The 26,702-nt window shown below is 46.7% G+C and overlaps 1 protein-coding gene across 1 annotated transcript in view; it reads left to right on the top strand.

Moving 5' to 3' along the window:
* Nucleotides 1-25,761, top strand: part of LOC122543653 (zinc finger protein 208-like) — a 99,940-nt gene extending 74,179 nt beyond the window's left edge. Inside the window, exons 5-7 of the mRNA XM_043682470.1 lie at nt 9,460-10,227; nt 10,928-10,978; nt 24,521-25,761. Of these exons, the coding sequence (XP_043538405.1) occupies nt 9,460-10,227; nt 10,928-10,978; nt 24,521-25,100 (1,399 nt within the window). The 3' untranslated portion in view covers nt 25,101-25,761. The remainder of the gene's footprint in view (nt 1-9,459; nt 10,228-10,927; nt 10,979-24,520) is intronic.
* Nucleotides 25,762-26,702: the final 941 nt, after the last annotated feature.

The following is a 26,702-nucleotide window of genomic DNA, read 5'->3' as shown; positions in this document are numbered from 1 at the left end:
CGAACCAACCCCACCAACCTGTGGCACAGCATTTCAACTCCCCCTCCCACTCCACCGAGGATATGCAGGTCATTGGACTCATCCACCGCCAAACCACAACAACCCGACGGTCGGAGGAGGAGCGTCTTATCTTCCGACTGGGAACCCTCCAACCGCAGGGGATGAACTTGGACTTCACCAGTTTCTTCATTCCCCCTCCCCCCACCTTGTCTCAGACGAATCCCTCCCGCCTGGCACCGCCTTCCTGACCTGCAGTCTTCTTGTTGACCTCTCCGCCTCCATCCTACTCCGACCTATCACCCTCACCTTGACCTCTTTCCACCTATCACATTTCCAACGCCCCTCCTCCCTACCTTTTATCTTCTCCTGCTGAACACTCTCTGCTCATTCCTGAAGAAGGGCCTGTGCCCGAAACGTCGAATCTCCTGTTCCCTGGATGCTGCCTGACCTGCTGTGCTGTTCCAGCAATAAAGTTTCAACCTGAATCATAATTAAACACTACACTGGAACACCTTAAATTCAACTAGGAGAAAGTGAGGACTGCAGATGCTGGAGAATCAGAGCTTAAAAATATGTTGCTGGAAAAGTGCAGCAGGTCAGGCAGCATCCAAGGAACAGGAGAATCGACGTTTCGGGCATAAACCCTTCTTCAGGAATCACCTTAAATTCTAGGAATGTTGAAGGGGCAAATCAAACAGTAACCTTGAAAAGATATGTTCTTCCATTTCTACCCTTGGGTAACCCAAATGAGACACTTTTACTGATAGCTCCATAATCATTTTCCTGCTGAATTGTTTTCTGGGCAAATTATTTCTGGTGGGAGAAATTCTGTACCTTGGAAAGGCGGGGAAACAAAAAAAAAGGCTGTTAAAAGCATTTTAACTGTGGAACCACAATCTCTTGTGGGAGCAGTGCATTTGTCCAAAAAACAGTTCTGAGGAATTCTAACTGTTGGACTGAAAGTAATTTCTCCACTGAACATTACACAGGCATTGAGAAAGCCTCTCGTTATAAAATGTGTTCCTGAGAAACACAGGAGGATTGAACTTGCTAACATGAACCAAACTTTGCAGAGGAAATTTCTCAGGATTGAAGAGGTTGATGGAAGTCAACAATTGTCAGATTATTTCATGAAAATAACAGCTTGTACAGGGAGATGACTGGGGATCCCAGAACACTGGCGTCTGTAATGATTTGTACAGAACATGGACAGTCTTTGATTAGTTTTGAAATGTTGCTTTGTGTATTTTAGTTGTTAACATTTATCTGTAGGAAGGCTTGGAATCTGCTAACTTAAAAAAAGTCAAGTTTTAGGGGGAAGGACAAATTGAAAATATGATTGTCTGAGGACATTCAGGTGGGAGTAGAGCTTAGAGTGATCCACTTGTAACCTGAGTGGGAGGTTTGGAATGGGGATAAGGTGGTGGGGAGAGGGAAGGGAAGGGGAATTTCCTCTTCCCCCACCTTATCCCAGTTACAATTTTACAACTCGACACTGCCCTCATGAACTGTCCTGCCTGACCATCTTCCTTCCCACCTATCTGCCCCACCCTGCTTTCCGACCTATCACCATTACTCCACCTTGGTCTACCTATCGTACTCTCAGCTATGTTGCCCCCAGCCCCACCACCCCCCTCCCATTTATCTCTCCACTTCCTCAGCTCAACCCTCATTCCTGATTAAGGGCTCTTGCCTGAAATGTTGCTCCTTGGATGCTGCCTGACCTGCTATGCTTTTCCATAAGCGCACTCTCGACTTTAAGGAGTGACTGGCCTATTCGTAGTCTTGTAAAATTGGTTCTGACTATGTAGAAACAGCTATAAAGCACAGAAACAAACCTGTCAGTCCAGGCTGACCAGATATCCTAAATTAATCTAGTGACTCATTTGCCAGCATTTGGCCCATATCCCGCTAAACTCTTCCTATTCATACACCCATCCAGATGTATTTTAAATGTTGTAATTGTACCAGCCTCCACCACTTCCTCCGGCAGCTCATTCCATACATACACCACCATCTGTGTGAAAAGGTTGCCCCTTGAATCCCTCTTAAATCTTTCCCCTCTCACCCTAAACCTATTCCCTCTAATTTTGGACTCACCCTCCCTACATACAAAAGTTGAGCAGCCAGACAAAGTGCAAAAGGAATAAAATGTCGAGTCACAGAGAGAAGTAAAAATTGTAGCTCTGCCCTTGTTTTTTCCTCCAAATAGGCATTTGGACTCTTAAAATCAGTCAAGAACGGCAGCGTATCCGCAGAGCATAGTGCGCGTGCTCGGCGGTGTCAGCAAATCACTGCACAAACTCCTCATTGTCGCAGAGAAGGCGCGTGACCCTCTTCCGATGGACCAATAGAAGAACGTGGAGGACCGGAAGGAGACTGGTCCTCCTTCCAATCAGAATGCCCCACTCTCTGAATGCGGAAGTTTGACCATGAGCTTCTGAAGCTGAAGCTGCTGCTCATCTCTTTTTGAATCAAGATTGAGCTTCACCCCAGACAACAACTTCCTACCTCTGTCCAACATCTGTGAGTACGGCACTCTATTTTTCTCACCCCCTTTCCTTTTTTTTTTATTTTGGGCTTCAGCAACAGACAGGAAAGGGAGTGAATCCTGGGTGGGGTCAGATTCTGGAAAAGTTGAACCATCTCTATGTCGCAATTGGCAAAATAGACAGGAAGGAGGCTGGAAGAACACAGCAAGCCAGGCAGCATCAGGAGGTGCAGAAGTAAACTTTTTGGGTGTAACCCTTCTTCAAGGACTGGGATGTGTGTGAGCTGCAGGTAAAGGAGGTGCTGGGGGCAGGGTGGTGAAGTGGGGATAGGTGATGACCGGTAGAGGGCATGACCTGGTTGGTCAGTGGGAGGAAAGAATATGGTTGGTGGCAGGGAGAAATGGAAGGGAGGAGGAGGGCGGAGGGCCTGGGAAGGGAGTTAGGAGATCGGAAGGGAGGTTATTTGAAATTGGAGAAGTCAAAGTTGAGTTCTCTGTGCTGTAGGCTGCACAGGCGGAAGATGAAGTGTTGTTCCTCCAATTTGCGGTTTGATTCATTGTGGCAATGGACAAGACCAAAGGTGGTCATGTCAGAAAGGGAGTGGGAAAGGGAAATAAAATGGGTGGTGACTGGGAGGTCTGGTCAGCCTCTGTCGACCTAGCTGTGATGGTCAGCGAACCATTTCCAAGTTTAGGCTTGGTCTCCCCCATGTAGATAAGACCACAATTGGCAAACACATGGCAAATGCAGTACCACAAATGTGCAGGTACAGCCTTTGATGTGAAAAAAAGCAGGATAGAGTTGTATTGTTTAAATGGTGATATATTGGGATGAGGAGAAAGTGAGAACTGCAAATGCTGGAGATCAGAGTCAAAAAGTTTGGCAGTGGAAAAGCACAGCAGGTCAAGCAGCATCCGAGGAGCAGGAAAGTTGACATTTCGGGCATGGGCCCTTGTTCAGGAATGATGTGTGGATGTACAAAGGGACCTCAGCGTCCTTCTGCACCAGTCACTGCCAGTTGTCAGACAGGTGCAGCAAGCAATCAGCAAGGCAAGTGGTATATTAGGAAGAGGAATTGAGTTCAGAAATGGGAATGTCTTCCTGCAGTTAGGGGGTCATTGAATGTATTCAAGGCTGAATTCATCTGATTTTTGAACAACAAAGGAGTGAGTGATTATGGGGGATAGCGAGAAAATAGTTTTAAGACCAGTATAAAACAGTTACAGAGTCATACAGCACAGAAACAGACCCTTCAGTCCAACTAGTCTGTGCTGACTTGTTCTCAAACGAAACTTGTCCCACCTGCCAGTTTTTGGCCCATGTCCCTCTAAATCTTTCCTATTCATGTAATTCTCCAAATGTCTTTTAAGAGTTGTAACTGTACCTGCATCCTCTGGGCATTCATTCCACACACACCAGTCTCAAAAAAAGCTCATCTCTTTTTTTTAAAATATATTTTGAAATCTTTTTAAAATCTTTCTCCTCTCATCTTAAAAATTTGCTCCCTAATCTTTAGACCCCCACACAAAGGAAACAGCACCTGCTATTCTACCTCATCTATACCCCTCATGGTTTTTAAACCTGTTTCAGGTCACCTCTCAACCTCCTGTGCTCCAGTGAAAAAGTCTCAGCCATCCACCTAGATGTTCAATGCTGGTGCAGGCTTGAAAGACCAAATGACCTACTCTTGCTCCCAATTCTCTCACTGTGTCCAGGACAGCAAGAGCCCATAAGACATAGGATAAGAAATTAGGCCATTTAGTCCATCAGGTCTGTTCTTACTATTTGGGCGTGGCTGATCAGTTTCTCAAACCCATTCTCCAGCTTTCTCCCCATAACCCTCAATCTCCTTGATATTCAAGAACCTATCTAGCTCAGTCTTAAATATCCTCAGTGACCTGGCCTCCACAGCATTCGTTGGCAATGGATTCCACGGATTCACCACTCATTGGCTGAAGAAGTTCATCCTTATCTCCGTTCTGAAAGGTCTTCCCTTTACTCTAAAGCTGTGCCCTCAGATCCTAGTCTCTCCTGCCAGTGGAAGCATTTTCCCAACATCCACCCTGTCTAGGCTGTTCAGATTCTGTATGTTTCAATTAGATCCCCCCCAAGTGTGGGCCTGTTAATTAGCATGAACTAGACCCTTCAGGATGAGGTACAGCAGGGATAAGGTTCAACAAAGTGAGAATGGAGGGGGAGTGTGTCGGATGGAGATTTTCAGCTTCCAGGGAATAAGAGAGTTCACTCTAAATTAGAATTGATTGGATGGGCCAATGGGCCGAGGACTGGCAGATGGAGTTTAATTTAGAGATATGAGAGGTTTGCATTTTGATCCAGCAATCCAGGCATGACCAACACACTTAAGGGGAGTATTGCAGAACAAAGAGACCTTGGAGTTCAGGTTCATAGTTCCTTGAAAGTGGAGTCGCAGGTAGATAGGATAGTGAAGAAGGCATTTCCTATGCTTTCCTTCATTAGTCAGAGCATTGAGAATAGGAGTTGGGAGATCATGTTGGTGGGTTTGTGCTACAGGGGAGAGGCTGAATAGGCCAGGAATAATTTTCCCTGGAGCACCGGGAGGCTGAGGGGTGACCTTATCGAAGTTTTAAAGGGCATGAATCAGGTGAATACCCAAAGTCTTTTTCCCAGGGTGGGGGTGTCCGAGCTCGAGGGGCATAGGTTTAAGGTGAGGTTTAAGGGGAAAGGGACCTGAGGGGCAACGTTATCACACAGACAGTGGTGCGTGATGGAATGAGCTGCCAGAGGAAGTGGTGGAGGCTGGTACAATGGTCACATTTAAATGGCATCGGGATGGGTCCATGAATAGGAAGGGTTTAGAGGGATATGGGCCAAATGCCAGCAAATGGAACTAGATTAATTTTGGATATCTGATCAGCATGGATGAGTTGGGCCGAAGGGTCTGTTTCCATGCTGGTGCTTGCACACCACTCTACAGACCTCCCAGACTGCCCCACTGTCAATTCTAACTAATCAGATCTTATGTCTTATTTGAATTTGAATCACAACCCTGAAAAGAAAGCATGTTTAATTTGAGACTAATGAATCAGTTTAAATGCAACTTTACAGTAACATTTCAGCCTCGGGTACAAAATGATTCCGTGCTTAAGATAAAAAGCAGGAGTCTGCTCCCAGCTTAAAATTATTCTAAACCTAACATTGAAGAGATTCTGACACAGTATGTCAGGAAGCCATTTTATAGTCAAAAGTTTGCCCTCCGTGCTAAGACGCCATTTTGTAAAACAATTGTATCAGATATGTGAGCTATGCAATGTTACCTTATGCCATCTCCCACTTAATTTAGACTGGTACTTCTTTATAGGAACTTATCTCGTCAGCAGACACCTAACTCGGCTGGATTTGTTTTTCCCACCTGACGGACAGCTCAAGGCCTGTAGGAGTGATCAGTCAAGCGCACGCAGATCTGTCAATTCAGTTTTCTCCCTTATGAATTATTGTCTTCTACTGTTATGTTGTTTGTAAACCTTTTGTATAAAGGAAGTATGTTTGAGACAGTACAGCAAAGTAGCATGCCAGGGTCTTGAAGACTGATATCCTACTCTCCTGGGTTATTAGAACCTAGTTAGTTTAGCTTCTCAGTATCAGTGTTATGTTGTATCAGTGATGCTATTGGTAAGTGACTAAAATTAAACTAAACTGTCTGTAACAGGTTTCTTTTATTCCAGACTCCCAAAGAGTACAATCTCCGGGACGAACCAAGAGGGACTTACAGGTTGAATTCCCTGGGTCATCTCAAATCTGTACTTTTATAAACTTTGATAAGGTTGTTAGGGGCATGGATAGGCTGAATACCCAAGGTCTTTTCCACAGGGTAGGGGAGTCCAGAACGAGAGGGGAATAGGTTTAAGGAGAGTAGGGAAAGGGACCTGAGAGGCAACGCATGTCTGGAAAGAGCTGCCAGAGGAAGTGCGGAGGCTGGTACAATGACAATATTTAAAAGGCACCTGGATGAGTACATGAATAGAGGGATATGGGCCAAATGCTGGCAAAAGGAACTCAATAATTTGGGATATCTGGTCAGTACAACGACTTGGACTAACAGCTTGTTTCCACGATGTATGACTCTATCGTCTTTGGTGAAAGCAGAAGTGTGGTTGTGAAGACTTTCCAAGATGTTTTGCCCCTACTGGGAGCAGAATAAGTTGCAATGAAATCTCTCATTTGTGAGACAGCAACTGAGGTGGAAAGTGGGAATTCATTGCACTGTGGGGATGAAGCACTCCTCTATCCAGTCATTTCTGCTGGTGGATTTGACTAGGCCTCAAAATTAGGGGGAGTAGATTTAGGACAGAGATGAGGAGGAATTGCTTTTCCTGGAGAGTAGTGAATCTATGGAATTCTCTGCCAAAGGAAGCAGTAGAGGCAGCTTCATGAAGTATATTCAAGGCACAGTTGGATGGGTTTTGCATGATTGGGATAATGCAGCAAGGAGGAGCTTCAATGAATGGCAGAGCAGGCTGGACGGGCCAAATGGCCTTTTCCTGCTTCTATTACTATGAAATTATAAGCCTGCATTTCCTATGGCTAACCCACCTAACCTGTGCATCCCTGAACGCTGTGGGCAATTTAGCATGGCCAATGTAAATCAAGACCAGCAAGCAATGTAGTGATGTGGAAAATGAACATCCAGAGAATGATAGAAAGGGACAAGGAGAGTAAATAAACCAGCAATCAAAACTGGATTCTAAGGATCACAAAAATTGAAACTAAAAACTGTGTGTCTGAATGTGCGCTGCATTGAAACAAAAGTGAGTGGATTGACTGCACACATTGAAGTGAATAATTATGATCTGAGACTCCTTACAGAGACATGGCTTCAGGATGACAAGGATTGGATCCTGAATATTGAGGGGATAGTCAAATGGGAAGCTAGGTAAAGGTAGAGGGTTGGCACTGCTAATCAAAGCACTGATCACAGGGTAGTGAAAAGTTATCAAATAGACATAGAAATATTTAGCAAGGAAATAGACCTTGCTAAACACACACACGCAAGTCCATGGGGGTGATTTTGTACTTGCAGCCTGATGTTTGCAGATACATTCTACTTTGCTCAAAAACTGCACAATCTGTAGGCAGTCAATACATAATATATTTTGTAAATTCCACTTTGATAATGGGCCCACTACTTTTTGTCATTTATATAAATGATTTGGATGTGAGCATAAGAGGTATGATTAGATTAGATTAGATTACTTAAGTGTGGAAACAGGCCCTTCGGCCCAACAAGTCCACACTGACCCGCCGAAACGCAACCCACCCAGATCTATTCCCCTACATTTACCCCATTCACCTAACACTACGGGCAATTTAGCATGGCCAATTCACCTAACCTGCACATCTTTGGATTGTGGGAGGAAACCGGAGCACCCGGAGGAAACCCACGCAGACATGGGGAGAGCGTGCAAACTCCGACAGTCACCTGAGATGGGAATTGAACCTGGGGTCTCTGGCGCTGTGAGGCAGCAGTACTAACCACCGTGCCACCCAAAATACTATACTAACTAGATATAGTTAGTAAATTTGGTGATGACACCAAAATTGGAGGTGTAGTGGATAGCAAAGAAGGTTACCTCAGATTATGATGGGATCTTGATCAGATAAGCCAATGGGCTGACAAGTGGCAACTGGAGTTTAATTTAGATACACGTGAGATGCTGCTTTTTGGGAAAGCAAATCTTAGCAGGACTTATACACTTAATGGTAAGGTCCAAGAGACCTTGGAATACAGGTTCATAGCTCCTTGAAAGTGGAGTCACAGGTAGATAGGATAGTGAAGAAGGCGTTTGGTATGCTTTCCTTTATTGGTCAGAGTATCAAGTACGGGAGTTGGGAGGACATGTTGCGGCTGTACAGGACATTGGTTAGGCACTGTTGGAATATTGCGTGCAATTCTGGTCTCCTTCCTATCGGAAAGATGTAAAACTTGGAAGGGTTCAGAAAAGATTTACAAGGATGTTGCCGGGGTTAGAGGATTTGAGCTATAGGGAGAGGACGAATAGGCAAGGACTGTTCCCTGGAGTGTCGGAGGCTGAGGGGTGACCTTATAGAGGTTTATAAAATCATGAGGGGCGTGGATATGATAAATAGGCAAAGTCTTTTCCCTGGGATCGGGGAGTCCAGAACTAGAGGGCATAGGTTTCAGGTGAGAGGGAAAAGATATAAAAGAGACGTAAGGGGCAATGTTTTCACGGAGAGGGTGGTACGTGTAAGGAATGAGCTGCCAGAGGAAGTGGTGGAGGCTGGTACAATTGCAACATTTAAGAGGCAACTGGGGGGATATGGGCCATGTACTGGCAGGTGGGACTAGATTGGGATATCTGATCGGTCCCTTTGGGTAACTCTTCATCCTTGGAGAGAGAGAGAGAGACAGAGAGGGAAAGGTGGGGTGAAATCTGTTTACTTGAAGCAACCAGAGTGAATCAAGGGAGAGAGCAGACTCTGCAAACTCAGGTATTTGTCTTAATTACCCAGGAGGGACGGAAGGATAGAGATTGGGAAGGAAGTGGAGTAGATCTCTTTTCTGTTTTTACTTTATCTTTTCTTTTATACCCTGGACTGACATTGACTTTTATAGTCTCTTTTTACAGAGTATTTGAAGATCTGAAGACGGAAGTTTCAAAATCAACAGGTGAAGGACTGAGGCCTGTAACCGTAGACTCTCCTGCTCCTCTGAGCAGCTGCCTGACCTGCTGTGCTTTTCCAGCGCCGCACTTTTCAACTCTGGCTCTCCAGTGTCTGTAGACCTTGCTTTGACATCAATGTCTGACAGTCACTCAATCCATCGGGACCACAACGGTTTTCAACTATGATTCAGTGAGAAGGAGCAAAGCATTTTGGTTCCTGTTTCAGTACGATTTCAGCATCCGTGGGACTGGATGAGAGAGCGCACTGTGTGGAGCCTGAAACGGTTATACAGCTTGAAATGAATTCACGCCGGGGAGGGATTCTACACGTGTTTGTGTGCGGCTGAAGCTTCGGCCATGGAAAAACCTGAGGAATCCTGCCCCATGGAGAAACCATGGAAGTGTGGCGACTGCGGGAAAGGCTTCTGTGCCCCGTCTGTCCTGGAGACTCATCGGCGCAGTCACACCGGGGAGAGGCCATTTTCTTGCCCCGAGTGCGGGAAGGGCTTCAGCAATTCATCCCACCTGCTGGCCCACCAGCGGATCCACACGGGGGAGAGGCCCTTCAGCTGCCCCGAGTGCGGGAAGGCCTTCAGCAATTCTTCTGCCCTGCTAAGGCACCAGCGTGTCCACACGGGGGAGAGGCCATTCCCCTGCCCCGAGTGCGGGAAGGCTTTCAGCAATTCCTCCGCCCTCCTGACCCACCAGCGGGTACACACCGGGGAGAGGCCTTTCAGCTGTCCCGAGTGCGCGAAGGGCTTTACCCAGGCCTCCACCCTGCTGATACACTGGCGAGTCCACACGGGGGAGAGGCCCTTTAGCTGCCCGGAGTGCGGGAAGGGCTTTACGCAGGCCTTCGCCCTGCTGACACACCAGCGGGTCCACTCCGGGGAGAGGCCCTTCAGCTGCCCCGAGTGCAGGAAGGGATTTACACAGACCTCTGCACTCTTGAGGCACCGGCGCGTTCACACGGGGGAGAGGCCCTTTAGCTGCCCTGAGTGCGGGAAGGGCTTTACCCAGTCCTCTCACCTGCGGAGGCACCAGCGGGTTCATGTGCCATTGCAGGGAAACTGAAGGAGGTACGGCCGAGTGCCACAATCAACTGGACTATCAACTCAGTTCCAGGGAGCCCCAGGTTTGAATTTGTTCAGAATGTAACAATGAAACCATTTTCTGGGCAGGTGGGGGGTGGTGGTGGGAGAAAACCCCCATCTGATTCACTCATGTCCTTTTTAGGGAAGGAAACTGCCGTAGTGGGAAAGGATTCACTCAGTCAACCTAGCTGCATCCTTTATCCGGTCTTGCCTGCACGTGAGTCCAGACACAGCAGTGTGGTTGACTCTACACTGCCCGTCTGCCCCCACACCCCACCTGCAAATGCGCAGAGAGAAACTTACTTGGAGACAAGGTATGGGTTGAAATTGCTGAGTGAGGCAGTACTTCCTCCAGGTTATGACTGCACAAAGGATCCAATTATAAAGGGACAACTCTGTGCTGACCAATAGCAAAGAAAGTGAGGTGGGGTGGGTGTGTGTGTGCGCGCGCTTTGACAGTTGCTTTTTTTTTTTACACCTTTTGCTGGGGGGATCTGAAGCTGTAACAAAGTTGGGTCACAATAAAGGTTACCTGAACTTACTGCCGGACTCAGACTCCAAGAAGTTTTTGTTTTAAAACTGCTCATTTCTTTCAGCTTCCTGCACTGTTTCCAGTGTCGTGGATCAGATGGAGCAGTGAATGAGTAGATAATTTCGTTAGAAATTGTAAATTTTTCAGGAGTGCAGGTACTGCATCGTTTCATCGGCAGCTTACTGGCAGCACCGGGAGGTATGGGCTGTGTTTACTAGAGACGAGGTGAAGGTGCTGGTGTTGGTTAGACAAAGTTAAAAATCACACAACATCAGGTTATAGTCCAACAAGTTTATTTGGAAGCACTAGCTTTTGGAGTGCTGCTCCTTTGTCGGGTAGCTGTGGTGCAGGATCATAAGACAGATTTTATAGCAAAAGATCACAGTATTATGCAACATAAAATTACATGGATTGACTGTCTGCAGTTTGTGCGCTTTTTGAGCAAAATTGAATGTATCTGCAAATATAATTTTGCAAATGCAAATTATACGTCCTTATATGTGGAAGTGGGTGTAAGACAGTGTGCGCGCATGCTTGGTAAAGTGAGTGTGATGGAGTATAAGCCTGTGAGAGGGAGTGTTTGGGGGCGGGGGGGGTGGTGTCTGAGAGAGAGCGTGCGTATGAGCAAGGTATAGATAAAAGCAAGGGGTTGTATTTTGCTAAAATAAGTGCAGGCAGGACTTGTACAGTTAATGTTAGGGCCCTGGGTTGTGTCGTAGAACAAAGGGATATGGGGAGGTTCAGGCACATAGTTCATTGAAAGTTGCATCACAGGTTGGGAGGTTGGCTAAGAAGGCATTCAGCAAACTTACCTTAATTGTTCACACCATTTGAGTAGAGGAGTTGGGACATCATGTTTAGGTTGTACAGGATGTTGATGAGGCCAGTTTTAGAGTACTGAGAACAGTTCTGGTGGCCCTGTAATAGGAAGAATTCTATTAGAGAGGGTTCAGTAAAGATTTACCATTCTCTTCGTTGTCTGCAGAAACGGTGTGAATCATTCTTCCAATGGACCAATGAGAGGCCAGGGAGGACCGCAAGGAGCCTGGTCCTCCTGCCAATCAGAGCCCCCCTATTGACTGAATGTGGAAGGTTAACTACTTAAGCTGCTGCTCCTCTCTCTCTGCACGAAGATTGATCTCCACCCCAGATGACAACTTCCTTCCTCTATCCACCATCTGTGAGTATAGTACTTTCTCACCCCCTTTTCCATTTATGTTTCATTCTGGGGTTCAATTGTTGACTTGCAGCAACTGAAAAGAAAGGTGGTGTATCCAGGGAGGGGACAGAGTCAGGAAATGTTGGTCTAGGTCTGTGCCTCAATTAGCAAACACATGGCAAATGCAGTTCGACAGTGTGAAGTTGTAGCCTTTGTTGTGGAAAAAAAGAACTGGTCAAGGTGGCATACAGCATGCTTTCCATCATTGGATGGAGTATTGAGTACAAGAGTTGGCAGGTCACGTAGTATAAGATTTTGGTTCGGCCACATTTGGAATACTGCGTACAATTCCGGTCGCCAGATTTCCAAAAGGATGTGGATGCTTTGGAGAGGGTGCAAAAGGGTTTGACTCTGTAACTGTTCTGTACCGGTCTTAAAACAATTTTCTTGCCTTTCCCCATAAACATCCACTTCTTTGTTGTTCAAAAATCAGACGAACTCAGCCTTGAATATATTCAATGTCCCCCTAACTGCAGGAAGACATCCCCACTTCTAAACTCAATTCCTCTTGCTAATACACCACTTGTCTTGCTCATTGCCTACTGCACTTATCTGACAACTGGCACAGAAGGACGCTGCCACCCCTTCGGACATCCACACATCGTTCCTGATGAAGGGCTCGTGCCAGAAACTTTGACTCTTCTGCTCCTAGGATGCTGCTTGACCTGCTGTGCTTTTCCAGCACCACACATTTTGACTCTGGTTTCCAGTCTTCACTTTGTCCACACCCAAATATATCACCATTTAAACAATACACCTCCTTTCTGCTTTTTTTTCCACAGCAAAGGCTATAACTTCACATTGGGGTACTGTATTTGCTAACTATGGTCTTCTCTACATTAGGGAAACCGATCATAAACTTGGGGAACGGAGCATCCCAGCAGGATCCGCAGAGGCCGACCGGACCTCCCAGTCACCACCCATTTTAATTCCCTTCCCACTCCGTTTCTGACATGACTATCTTTGACCACTTCCACAACGAACCAAACCACAAATTGGAGGAACAACACCACATCTTCCACCCAGGCGGCCTACAGCTCGGAGGACTCAACATTGAGTTCTCCAATTTCAAATTACCTCCCTTCCCATCCCCCAACTCCCTTCCCAGCCCTCCACCTCCTTTCCACTCCTCCCTGCCATCAACTAGATTTGTTCCTCCCATTGACTAACCAGGTCATACCCTCTATCTGTCTCCACCTATCCCCACTTCACCACCCTGCCCCCAGCACACCCTTGTTCTGCAGCTCTCCCTACACCCACACCAGTCCTGAACAAGGGTTACATCCAAAATGTCGACTCCTGATGCTGCCTGTCTATTTTGCCAATTGAGACACAGACCTGGACCAAATTTTCCTGAGGCTGTTCCCCACCCTGCATTCACTCCTTTTCCTTTCAGTTGCTCCAAGTCGACAATTGAACCCCAGAATGAAACATAGATGGAAAAGGGGGCGAGAAAAGAGTGTGCTATACTCTCAGATGTTGGACAGAGGAAGGAAGTCGCAGTCTGGGGTGAAGCTCAATTTTCAGACAGAGAGAGGAGCAGGAGCTTCAGAAGCTCATGGTTCAACTTCCACATTCAGACAATAGGGGAGGACAATTGGCAAGAGGACAAGTTTCCTTCCTGTCCTCCAGTGCTCCTTATTGGTCCATCAAAAGTAGATCTTGCCCCTTTCTGCCAACAGCGAGGAACATGCCCAATGTTTTGGTGACACAGGCGAACATGCCCCCTACTTGTTGATATCGAGGAGTGTATACAGTATGTTCTGTGGCGATGCTCTTGTTACTGACAGATTTTAAGTGCCCAAATACCAATGGGAGAATAAAAGGGTAGAGCCACAATTTTTTTTCCCCCACGTGGCTTGACATTTTGTTGTTTTTGCATTTGTCTGCCTGCTCAACGTTTTTGTCTTTTCCCCAGTGTAGGGATGAAGTTCAGAACTAGAGGGCATAGGTTTAGGGTGACAGCAGAAAAATAAAAGGTACTTAAGGGGCAACTTCTCCATGCAGAGCAAGGGGTGGTGTGTGTATGGAATGATCTGCCAGAGGAAGTGGTGGAGGCTGGTGTAATTGAGTGTTTCAAAGGCATCTGGATGGGTATATGAATAGGAAGGGTTCAGAGGGATACAAGCCAAGTGCTGGCAATTTGGGACTAGATTAATTTAGGATATCTGGTCAGCATGGATGGGAGGATGGAAAGGTCTGTTTCCATGCCGCACATCTGCGACTCTAAATAGCTGAGTATACTTCCACAAATAACAAACTATGCCCATGTTAACAAGGGTTAGTACATCGAACAATTCTTCCGCCGCCTTCGCGCCTACTTCTTCAACCAGGATTCTCGCCCACCCTCTCCAACACACCCCATCCACCTGGACACCCCGTGCTGGCCTCTTACCTGCCCTCGATCTCTTCATAAGCCAACTGCTGCTGCGACATTAACCGCCTCAACCTCTCCACCCCTCTCACCCACTCCAACCTCTCACCCTCGGAATGTGCAGCCCTCCACTCCCTCCGTTCCAACCCCAACCTCACTTTTAAACCGGTAGATAAGGGAGGCGCAGTAGTAGTTTGGCGCACCGACCTTTACACCGCTGGCCAAACACCTACTGCCCCCTTGACCATGACCCCACCTCCCACCACCAAACCATCATCTCCCAGACCGTCCATAACCTCATCACCTCAGGGGATCTCCCATCCACCGCCTCCAACCTCATAGTCCCACAACCCCGCACTGCCCGTTTCTACCTCCTGCCCAAAATCCACAAACCTGACTGCCCCGGACGACCCATCGTCTCAGCCTGCTCCTGCCCAACCGAACTCATCTCCTCCTACCTCGACACGGCGAGGGTGAGAGGTTGGAGTGGGTGAGAGGGGTGGAGAAGTTGAGGCGGTTAATGTCGCGGCGGCAGTTGGCTATGTAGAGATCGAGAGCAAGTAAGAGGCCAGCACGGGGTGTCCAGGTAGATGGGGAGTGTTGGAGGCGGGAGAAGGGATCATCAGAGTGTGGGCGGGAGTCCTGGTTGAAGTAGGCACGGAGACAAAGGTGGCGGAAGAATTGTAACTTCTTCAACCAGGATTCTGCCTCCCACGAGGAGGTTGAACAGTTCATCCACTTTACCAACACCTTCCACCCCGACCTCAAATTTACCTGGACCGTCTCAGACTCCTCCCTCCCCTTCCTAGACCCCTCTATTTCTGTCTCGGGCGACTGAATCAACACGGACATTTACTATAAACCGACAGACTCCCACAGCTACCTCGACTACACCTCCTCCCACCCTGCCCCCTGTAAAAACGCAATCCCATATTCCCAATTCCTTCGTCTCCGCCGCATCTGCTCCAAGGAGGACCAGTTCCAATACCGAACAACCCAGATGACCTCCTTCTTCAAAGACAGCAATTTCACCCCACTCGTGATCGACGATGCTCTCCACCGCATCTCCTCCACTTCCTGCTCCAATTTCCCCCCCGACGTGGTCGACGGTGCCCTCCACCGCATCTCTTCCACTTCCCACTCCTCCGCCCTTGAGCCCCGCCCCTCCAGACGCCACCAGGACAGAACCCCACTGGTCCTCACCTACCACCGCACCAATCTCCATATACATCGTATCATTCGTCGTCATTTCTGCCACCTCCAAACGGACCCTATCACCAGGGATATATTTCCCTCCCCTCCCCTATCAGTGTTCCGAAAAGACCACTCCCTCCGCGACTCCCTCGTCAGGTCCATGAGTTCCCAAGCAGGCCCTTAACCCCATCCGCCTCCAGAATGCTCACCGGCTCCTGCCCACTGTACAGCCGGCCGGTGTGGCTGTGACACAGCAGCTGCGCCAGGAAGGCGGCGGTGCCCAGTGACGGGTGTCTGCCCCGGGCCGCACGGGGACGTTTTCCTAACGGCCGCCCTCCCGCCGCTTCCCCGCTCGAGCGACTTCTCCTCCCAACCGCCTTCGCCCCCGCGTGACGTCTGCACGGGGGGATGGGCGGGGCCGGGGAACCTCACCGTCACCAAGCAACAGCCACCTCGCGCTACAACTGCTCATTCACAAAAACAAACTCTCCTGTCTCGCTCTGCAGCTGCAGGGGGGACACTGCCACGTTTCGAGTAGCCCTGTCTACATTGTGAAAGCTCATGGCTTAATGTAAAGAGATATTCCGACATAATAACGAAACATAGTCATATCTAAGGGGGGGAATCTGCATTTTAAAGAGATATGGACATTTTAACTAGATATTTCTGCAAATAAATAGACTTAACTAGACAAAAGTATATTTCAAAGGGATGTGAGCACATTCAAAGGGATATCTTAATATGTAAAGTGCCGCAGACCTATCTAAATGAATCTATATTTCGAAGAGACGTTGCCCTAGTTACAAGCAGAAATATCCTTTTAAGAGACAGGCAGGTCTAAAGGAGTAAATATACATTGTCGGGAGGCAAAATTGCGCTTAGAGGAACGTAAGACTTTTAAAGGGCTTAGCTACATGTAAAGGGGTATTTTTCTATTTAAAAACATACATTGAAATCTAAAGAGACTTGGTCGTAATTAAAAGTACGGGGTAATATTTAAAAAGCATGACCATGTTGGAAATAGTGCAGACACTTTTAAAAAGGGGGTTGAGCTGGGGGTAAGATTATTTAATTTTTAAGAAATATGCAAGTTGTTGCGATTTGAAATGATCTTGAAGGGATGATGGAACCAGTAAATGGCAAAGGTACTTGCAGAATTCTTGAAAAGGAAATTATTCCAGATATATGTGGATACAGGGAAATACTTCATCAAAACAGCCATTACAAATTTGATGGATCAAACAATCTCCTTTTGAGAGATATAAATGGGAGCATCAATATTCAAGTAGAAATTCCAATTTTTGTTCTCCTCCCAAAGTCACTGACTTGTCAGGGTACAATGCAAATAGTACAATTTTCTTAGAAAAGCTCTGCATTTAAATTACATTCTTGAGAAGGTAATTTATAGATTAGGGTGTAGGTTAGGGTGGATTGACCATGCTAAATTACCCATAGTGCCCAGGGATGTGCAGGTAAGGATGGATTGGCCTTTGCTATAAATTAGATTAGATTCCCTACAGTATGGAAACAGGCCCTTTGGCCCAACAAGTTATCCACACAGACCTACATTTACCCCTGACTAATGCACCTAACACTATGGTCAATTTAGCGTGACCAATTCACCCGGCCTGCACATCTTTGAATTGCGGGAAGAAACCAGATCACCCGGAGGAAACCCACACAGACACGGAGAATGTGCAAACTCCACACGGACAGTCGCACAAGGCTGGAATCGAACCCGGGTCACTGGCATTGTGAGGCAGCAGTGCTAACCACTGAATCATCATGCCACCCCCTCTCAATGAGATCACCCCTCAACAAAAGTGGTCTAAGCAAGGTCCAGTACAGCCACAACAAGACCTTCCAACTCCTCTCAATGTTCTGACCAATAAATGGAAGCATACTGAATGCCTTCTTCACTATCATGTCCACCTGAGACTCCACTTTCACGGAACTATGACCTCCTGTGCTCCAGTGAAAAAGGTCCCTGCCTCTCCTTATAATGCAAATCCTACAGTCCTGGCAACATCCTGGTAAATCTTTACTGAACCCTCTCTAATAGTATTCTTCCTATAATAGGGCCACCAGAACCGGACTCAGTACTCTGCAAGTCACCTTACCAACATCCTGTACAACCTCAGCATGATGTCCCAACTCCTATACTCAATGGTGTGAACAGTGAAGGCAATGGTGCTAAATGCCTTCTTAACCACCCTGTCTCCCAGTGATGCAACTTTCAAAGAACCTTGTACCTGAACACTCCCATGTCTCTGTTCTACAACATGACCCAGAGCCTGACCACTATCTGTACAAGGTAAAAACAATGACTGCAGATGCTGGAAACCAGATTCTGGATTAGAGTGATGCTGGAAAAGCACAGCAGTTCAGGCAGCATCCGAGGATGCTGCCTGAACTGTGCTTTTCCAGCACCACTCTAATCCACTACCTGTACAAGTCCTGCTCTTCCTTCTTTTAGCAAAACGCAACCCCTTGCTTTATTCATACCTCTCTCATGGACAATTCTTTCTCAGAGTCACACATATACAGATCCCAACACACACACACACGCTTATACTCCATCACACTCACTTTACCAAGCATGCAAACACTCTTCCGTGCACACTCATGCAAACTGAGACGTCACCTATTTCTTTTTTAGAAAACCTTAAGTCATCTTGAGAACGAAACTTAAAAGATGTTCTGGGATTTACAGATTAATGAACTGAAAACTGCAACCCATTCTAAACGATGAAAGACTTAACAGCAATCTAGGTTTGTTCAAAGTTTGTGAGAAGATTTGTAGCTCAGGTACTCGTTGTGGTTCTGTTCGCCAAGCTGGGAATTTGTGTTGCAGACGTTTCGTCCCCTGTCTAGGTGACATCCTCAGTACTTTGAAGCCTCCTGTGAAGCGCTTCTGTGATGTTTCCTCCGGCATTTATAGTGATTTGTATCTGCCGCTTCCGGTTGTCAGTTCCAGCTGTCCGCTGTAGTGGCCGGTATATATTGGGTCCAGGTCGATGTCTTATTGATTGAATCTGTGGATGAGTGCCATGCCTCTAGGAATTCCCTGGCTGTTCTCTGTTTGGCTTGTCCTATAATAGTAGTGTTGTCCCAGTCGAACTCATGTTGCTTGTCATCTGAGTGTGTGGCTACTAAGGATAGCTGGTTGTGTCGTTTCATGGCTAGTTGGTGTTCATGGATGTGGATCATTAGCTGTCTTCCTGTTTGTCCTATGTGGTGTTTTGTGCAGTCCTTGCATGGGATTTTGTACACTACATTGGTTTTGCTCATGCTGGGTATCGGGTCCTTCGTCCTGGTGAGGTATTGTCTGAGAGTGGCTGTTGGTTTGTGTGCTGTTATGACAGCCAGACTACTGCGACCACTAGGACCCCATCCCAAGGAAAAGATCATGTCTATTTACCCTATCCATGCCCCTCATGATTTTCTAAGTCCATAATGTCACCCCCTCAGACTCTGGCATGATGGGCAAAAGAGCCCCATCCTATCCTTCCTCACCCAGGTAATTAAGACACATACCAGAGTTTGCAGAGTCTGCTCCCTCCCTGGGTTCACTCCAGTTGCTACAAGTGAACAGATTTCGCCCCCTCCCCTCTCTCTCTCTCTCTCTCTCTCTCCCAGAACATAGCAAGCCAGGCAGCATCAGGAGGTGGAGAAGTCGATGTTTCGGGTGTAATCCTTATTGAAGACTGGAGGTGGGTGTAGGGAGTGATACAGATAAAGATAATTTTAAAACCCCCACCATAGGGAAAGGATACCCGCCGTTCACCTCATCTAGATTAGATTTAGATTAGATTACAGTGTGGAAACAGGCCATTCGGCCCAACAAGTCCACACCGACCCGCCGAAGCGCAACCCACCCATACCCCTAAATTTACCCCTTACCTAACACTACGGGGAATTTAGCATGGCCAATTCACCTGACCCTGCACATCTTTGGACTGTGGGAGGAAACCGGAGCACCCGGAGGAAACCCACGCAGACACGGGGAGAACGTGCAAACTCCACACACTCAGTCGCCTGAGGTGGGAATTGAACCCGGGTCTCTGGCGCTGTGAGGCAGCAGTGCTAACCACTCTGCCACCGTGCCGCCCACATGGTTTATTAACCATGATTATATACCCCTCATGATTTATTAACCTCTATACGGTCACCTCTGAACCTCTTGTGCTCCAGTGAAAAAGAGTGTGGTGCTCAACTTTTGTATGTCGTTTCCTCTTGTTGAGAGAGTGTCCCCGTGAGCTGACTGTGGGAACCAATTACGCAGAATGAAGAAACATTACACTATTCGCAGCAGTGGGGGGGGGACAGTTTCCTGACTGTGGTCATACTTTCAATTGTTCATCAGAAACACAGATCCAAAAGGACATCAAAACTGCAGAGAAGTCGTGAAAATGTGGGGATTGAGGGAAGGGATTCCATTCCCTGTCGGCACTGGAGATTCATCAGCTCAGTCGCAGAGGGGAGAGGCCGTTCTTGAAATATTATTACATTATTTCCTATTGACAAAAACACATTCACACTGCCTGGTTACCTTGAACTTAGACAAGTGCCTTTTCACAATATCTTTAATTATAGCTTTGAACGTTTTCCCTATGACTTATGTTAAGGTAAATGGTCTGCAGTTTCCTGTTCTCTGGCTCCCTTTTTGAAGAAAGGAGTTTAACAACCTAAAGAAACCTTCCCTGAAACTAATGAGATTTGGAAAATTAAAACCAATACATTAACTATTTCACTAGCCAATTTTTCTTTGAGTCTAGGATGAAATCCTTGCAGTACCTGGGACTTGTCAACTCATAGTTCCAACAGTTTAGTCAGTACTACATCCCTGGTAATTGTAATTTTCTTCAGTTCCTCCCTCCCTTTCCTGATTTACAGCTAGTTCTAGGGTGTTACTTATATCCTCTCGAGTGAAGACAGATTCAAGCTCTTTTCAATTCATCTGCCATTTCTTTATCCTCTGTTACTGAATCCCCAGACTCATTTTTCACAAAACCAACATTTATTTTGTTAACTTCTTTTTAAAAAAAGCTGACGAAACTTCCCAACCAGTTTTTTTATTTTTGGCTAACCTTCTAACCCTAATTGCTGTGCTCCGGCCTGCATTATTTTTGATGTTTTGCCCCAGCTGTCACACTCTAGCATCAATCTGTCTGCTTATTCTATTGAACTGACCTTGGTTAAGTGTTGCAAAACACACAAGGGCAAATCTTTCCTCTCCAGAAAGTCTTAGTACTTAACATGATAAAATTCAGTGTGATATATTGTTCATTAAAACTTTACTAAGCACACACTACAGATTCAAAATCCCACAATGACACCCAGTTTTGTTATGATCTTTAATTCTGAAGAGAAATCTGAATACCTAGTGATTAACTAGAAAAATTACCAATTAATTGGAGTAACTTAGCAGAATAACAGGTAAGGCCTTTAATGTAAATCTAATTTCTTAACTTCCCTGCAAGAGCTCCCACAAATCTTGACATGAATATTTCATTCACTTCCTGGGAATACTCCAAGACATGCAACATCTCTCTAGGATTCACTTGAATCCTTCTCAGGTTTCCAAGTATTCCTGGTCATTTTATCAGGATGTCTCCATTAGCTTTTTGGCTAAGTGAACTTCCAGTTTTCATTTGGAACTTCAAAGGTTTAGACTGATCAGTTGGAATGTTGGTTGGAAACACCCTGATTCCTCATGGCCTTCTGTACTTTTAGTCGAGTGCCTGAGTAACTAAGCTGCTGCTGAACACAAACTACTTTCTGCCAGCAATGCAAACTCCACAATAGGTTGTTTGAGTGTTCTCACCATCTGGAGTAATGATGGGGGCAATCTCAGTCAAGAAAGCACAACAACACCTCTTTCCCTCAGGATGCTTATGAAATTCAGCATGTCCATAATGACCCTCACCAACTTTTACAGATGCGCCATGGAAAGTATTCTATCTGGGTGCGTAATGGCCTGGTATGGCAACTGCTCTGCCCAGGACCGGAAGAAACTATAGGTTTTATGCACAGCCCAGACCATCACACAAGCCAACTTATCATCCACAGTCTCCACCTGCACTTCTCATTTATGCAGAAAGGCTACCAACATCATCAAAGTGCCCTCCCACCCTGCTAATGCTCTCTTACAACCTCTTTGGTCAGGCAGAAGATACAGAATCTTGAATCACGCACCAACAGGTTTAGAAAGAGTTTCTTCCCTGCCTTTGTTAGACTGATGAATGAACTCTCTATGTACGCATGGAATAATCTGCCAGAGGAAATGGTGGAGGCTGGTACAATTACATTTAAAGGGCATCTGGCTGGGTGAATGAATTAGGAAGGGTTTAGAGGGATTTGTGCCAAGTGCTGGCAAATGGGATGCAATTTATCAGAATAACTGATCAGCATGAACGAGTTAGACCAAGGGGTCTGTTTCCGTGTTGGACATCTCTGTGAAGCTCTGTCCAATGCCCACTTACCAGCCCCTTCAATAACAGCATAATTGGAAGTATATGACATACCTACAACACAACATTACAACAAATAATTATAATCGCATCATACAGAACCACAAATACCACATTGACTGTTTAATAACACTAGACAGATCTCTGTACCTTCTCATGTTCCAGTCCTTATAAATGCCATAAGGATCAGAAAGCCTTCACAGAGAGAGTCTGAAACCCCCTTCCCTTAGATTCATACTCTCTGCCTCCAGTTGCCACAAGTGCTCATTCCCTGTACATCCCCAATCCCACTCCCACCCCCTCCCCATTCATTTTTTCCCCCTCTCTCTCTCTCAGGCAAAGGAATGGAAAGGGGGAGATATTGCTTTGCTCTCAGATGTTGCCCAGGGGGAGGGGTTTTCGGTCGAAAAACTGACGGGCCTTCTTCCGCATTGTGACGTCCAACACAAGGGGGCGGGAACATTCTGCAGATCCGGCCGATGACGATTCCATGTTCCAAACCGCTTGTCTACTATTGGTCAAAGACCATTGTGTCACGGTAGTCCATCGTAGGCCAATTGGAATCTCTGGAGGACCGGAAGGAGTCTGGTCCTCCCGCCAATCAGAGGTCCCTAATGTCTGAACGCGGAAGTTGGACCATGAGCTTCTAAAGTTGCTGCTGCTGCTCTCTATATGAAGATTGATCTTTACCCCAGACTGCAACTTCCTTCTTCTGTGAGTACGGCACTCTCTTTTCTCGCCCCCTTTTCTATTTCCTTTCCCAGTCTGGGGTTTAACTCTTCAGTTTGATGAACTGAAAGGAAATGAAACCAGGGAGGGGGCAGTCTCTGGGAAGGCTGACTTGGTCTCTCTGTTGAGGACAATGACCGGCTTTTCTTCCTTAACTTGGTAAGTTTATTTGTTTAGGTAAAAACAATGACTGAAGATGCTGGAAACCAGATTCTGGATTAAAGGTGCTGGAAGAGCACAGCAGTTCAGGCTGCATCCGAGCAGCAGTAAAATCGACGTTTCGGGCAAAAGCCCTTCATCAGGAATACAGGCAGAGTGCCTAAAGGGTGGAGAGATAAATGGGAGGAGGGGGGGCTGAGCTGGAAGTTTGAAACTAGGATGAGGTGGGGGAAGGGGAAATGAGGAAGCTGTTGAAGTCCACATTGATGCCCTGGGGTTGAAGTGTTCCGAGGCGGAAGATGAGGCGTTCTTCCTCCAGGCATCGAGTGGTGAGGGAGCAGTGGTGAAGGAGGCCCAGGAACTCCATGTCTTCGGCAGAATAGGAGGGGGAGTTGAAATGTTGGGCCACAGGGCGGTGTGGTTGATTGGTGCGGGTGTCCCAAAGATGTTCCCTAAAGCGCTCTGCGAGGAGGCGTTCAGTCTCCCCAATGTAGAGGAGACCACATCGGGAGCAACGGATACAATAAATGATATTGGTGGGTGTGCAGGTGAAAGTTTGATGGATGTGGAAGGCTCATTTTGGGCCTTGGGTGGAGGTGAGTGAGGAGGTGTGGGCGCAGGTTTTGCAATTCTTGCGGTGGCAGGGGAAGGTGCCCGGATGGGAGGGTGGGTTGTAGGGGGGCGTTGACCTGACCAGGTAGTCACGGAGGGAACGGTCTGTGCAAAAGTTGGAAAGGGGTAGGGAGGGAAATATATCCCTGGTGGTGGGTCCGTTTGGAGCTGGTGGTAATGTTGGGCGATGATTTGGTTTATGCAAAGGTTGGTTGGGATCCAAATTTATTTGTTTGGCTAATGCTCTCAATTAAGGGGGGGGGGCTCCCCCATCTGGTTAGCATCTAACAGGACGGCATATTATCACTAGCTGCATGGCTGTACACTTGTAGAGTCATAGTTATATAGCATGGAAACAGACACTTTAATCCAACCAGTCCATGCTGAACATGATCCTAAACTAGGTCCCCACCTGGCTACTCTTGGCCAATATCCCAACAATCCTTTCTTAATCACTTCCCCATCCAAATGTCTTTTAAATGTTGGAATTGTCCACTTCTTCCTCAGGAAGTTCATTTTGTATGTGAACCACCCTCTTTGTAAAAAAAAGATTGCCCAATAGATTTTAAGTCTCCTCTCACCTACAGCAGACTGAGACTGGAGGGAGAGTGTGGCATTGAGATTCACATTTTGGCGGGAAATGAGAGAAGAAGTTCCACAGGATTCAGAATTGTGTGTTTGGAATTTCTATCCTGTGTAGACGGTGATGGCTTACAGGATGTGAGAAGGGAAAGAATTGCAGCCAGAAATCTCAAAACAAGATCTGATAAAGACAATTATTTCATTGGCATGGGAATATCATCAGCTTTTGAATCTTACAGGATCTTTTATTTCTCTTCTGTCCTGTCTGTTTGAAAGGTTTCAAACATCAGTGAGACTGAGGCACGCAGACCTCAACGAAATGAACTGACTGTGGGAAGACCTTTAACTGGACATGCAGTCTGAAATAGCAACACCCCCTGTGCAGCAGCGTGAGACAGAACACATTACGTGTGTGAGTGGTCTTGCAACAGATTGTTGAAGCTAGAGAGAGGCGGGGATTCCCACGTGATGGAGAAACCGTGGAAATGTGGGGACTGCGGGAAGGAATTCAAATTCCCGTCCTTGCTTGAAAGCCATCGTCGCTGTCACACTGGGGAGAGACCGTTCACGTGCTCCGTGTGTGGGAAGGGGTTCACCCATACATCCGCCCTGGTGACCCACCAGCAGGTCCATACCGGGGAGAAGCCGTTCACCTGCTCTGTGTGTGAGAAGGGGTTCACCCATTCATCTGCCCTGGTGATCCACGAGCGGGTCCACACCGGGGAGAGGCCGTTCACCTGCTCCGTGTGTGGGAAAGCATTCATTCAGTCCTCCAACCTGCAGAGTCACCAGCGGATCCACACCGGGGAGAGACCATTCACCTGCTCAGTGTGTGGGAAGGGATTCATTGATTGTTCTTCCCTGCGGAGGCACCAGCCTGTTCACACTGGGGAGAGACCGTTCACCACCTCTGTCTGTGGGAAAGCTTTCAATCAGTCATCCCATCTGTTCAGACACCAATCCAGTCACACCGAGTAGAGAACGTTTGGATTCTTTGTGGGCGTGACTTCTATTAGTATTCAAAAGGGCACACATTCACTGGTGAGTTGAGCATCTGTTTAAGACACACTTACTGATTTGGAACACGCAGTGGAGTCAGAAGCTGTATATGTGTCCTGCTTGGCTCTGTGAAGAAATCTACCCTGTGTAAAGATTGGCTCCAGTTTCTCCCTTCCCCATGAGGCTGCCAGGACGATAACATGGTGTGAGATATTGTATTATAGGTCTCTTTACTAACCCACTCACAAACACTTTCTATTTACTCATTCATAAGTCTTTTCTAACCTGCTCACAAGAGCCCTATATCTAATAATACTGCATTCCCATTTCATTCATTCATAACTCCTTCCTATAATGCGACTTCATTCAGTCATTCATAAAACCACGGTTTTGTAGTATATTTTACTATTACAAGATAGACTAAATTAAAACACCCTTTTCAACTCATTTATGCTTTTTCACGCCTTCAACCCTTATCAGCTCTTGCTACAGGCAGTGTTTAGGCCTATTTCTAAAGCAGAAGCTAATTCTGAACATAGTAACGTATTCAGAACAATACCATCCCTTGCCATGTTGTCTCCATGAAAGATTATAATATCAATCAGTCCTTACCAACCACCTCTCAGGACTTGCATAGATACAGAGCATCAAACAGTTTCCCCGACTCGCAGCCACTGTCCCCTTTAAGAAACTGACTATCGAGACTGCGCTTCCATGAAATTGCAGGAATGAATGAAACTCACGCCGGCAAATACTAAACATGTCACACAATCCAGCCACGGGAAGCAGTTTAATATCCTTTATTCTTTCATTCAGTGCAGGTACAATGTCCAACTTATTTACAACATACAGGCCTAGTATTTTTACTGACATTTACTAACTTAAAAGACAAAAGGACTGTCGCCTCTTAATTCTGCAAGCAGACCACACAGACAATCTCAATCCTATCGGGAGTAGCAGCCAGCGTTTGTGTACAATAGATAAAACAATGGAACACCATAGTGACGGAGTGTTAATCTCTGTAAGAACAGTGTGTTAAGAGGCTGCTGTAAGGATGGTATTTCGCGAATCCATCACCACCTCAAACTTTTGCACCTTGCGGTTGCTGAATAAAGACACTATTTTCATCACTCACTGATTTGGTCGCTATTTGAACACGATCCCACAACGGGAACAGAGAATGCTCGCCCAGTGCTGAAGGTTGGACAAGAAGGACAACTAAAGTTTCTGACGGCGGCTGACAATCCGAGTGGTGCTTGTGAGAAATGCCCGGAGCTATTTGGAAATTGTCAGGATCTGGATGACCCAATGAGGTTGTGTAGCTCAGAGCCCGGGAACAAGTGGCAGGGTGGTGGGGGGGAATGTGGACACGGGTTAAGTCCCCACCATAGAGCTGGACAGCATGGAAACTGACCTTTCCATCCAACTTGGCCATGCTGACCAGAATCCAAATTAGAGTGGTGCTGGAAAAGCATAGCAGGTCAGGCAGCATCCGAGGAGCAGAAAAATCGACGTTTCAGGCAAAAGCCTTTCATCAGGAATAGAGGCAGAGAGCCTGCAGGGTGGAGAGATAAATGAGAG

The sequence above is a fragment of the Chiloscyllium plagiosum genome, chromosome 44 (genome assembly GCF_004010195.1).
Source record: "Chiloscyllium plagiosum isolate BGI_BamShark_2017 chromosome 44, ASM401019v2, whole genome shotgun sequence".
Classification (NCBI taxonomy): Eukaryota; Metazoa; Chordata; class Chondrichthyes; order Orectolobiformes; family Hemiscylliidae; genus Chiloscyllium; species Chiloscyllium plagiosum.
This window is presented reverse-complemented; position numbering and strand designations above follow the sequence as displayed.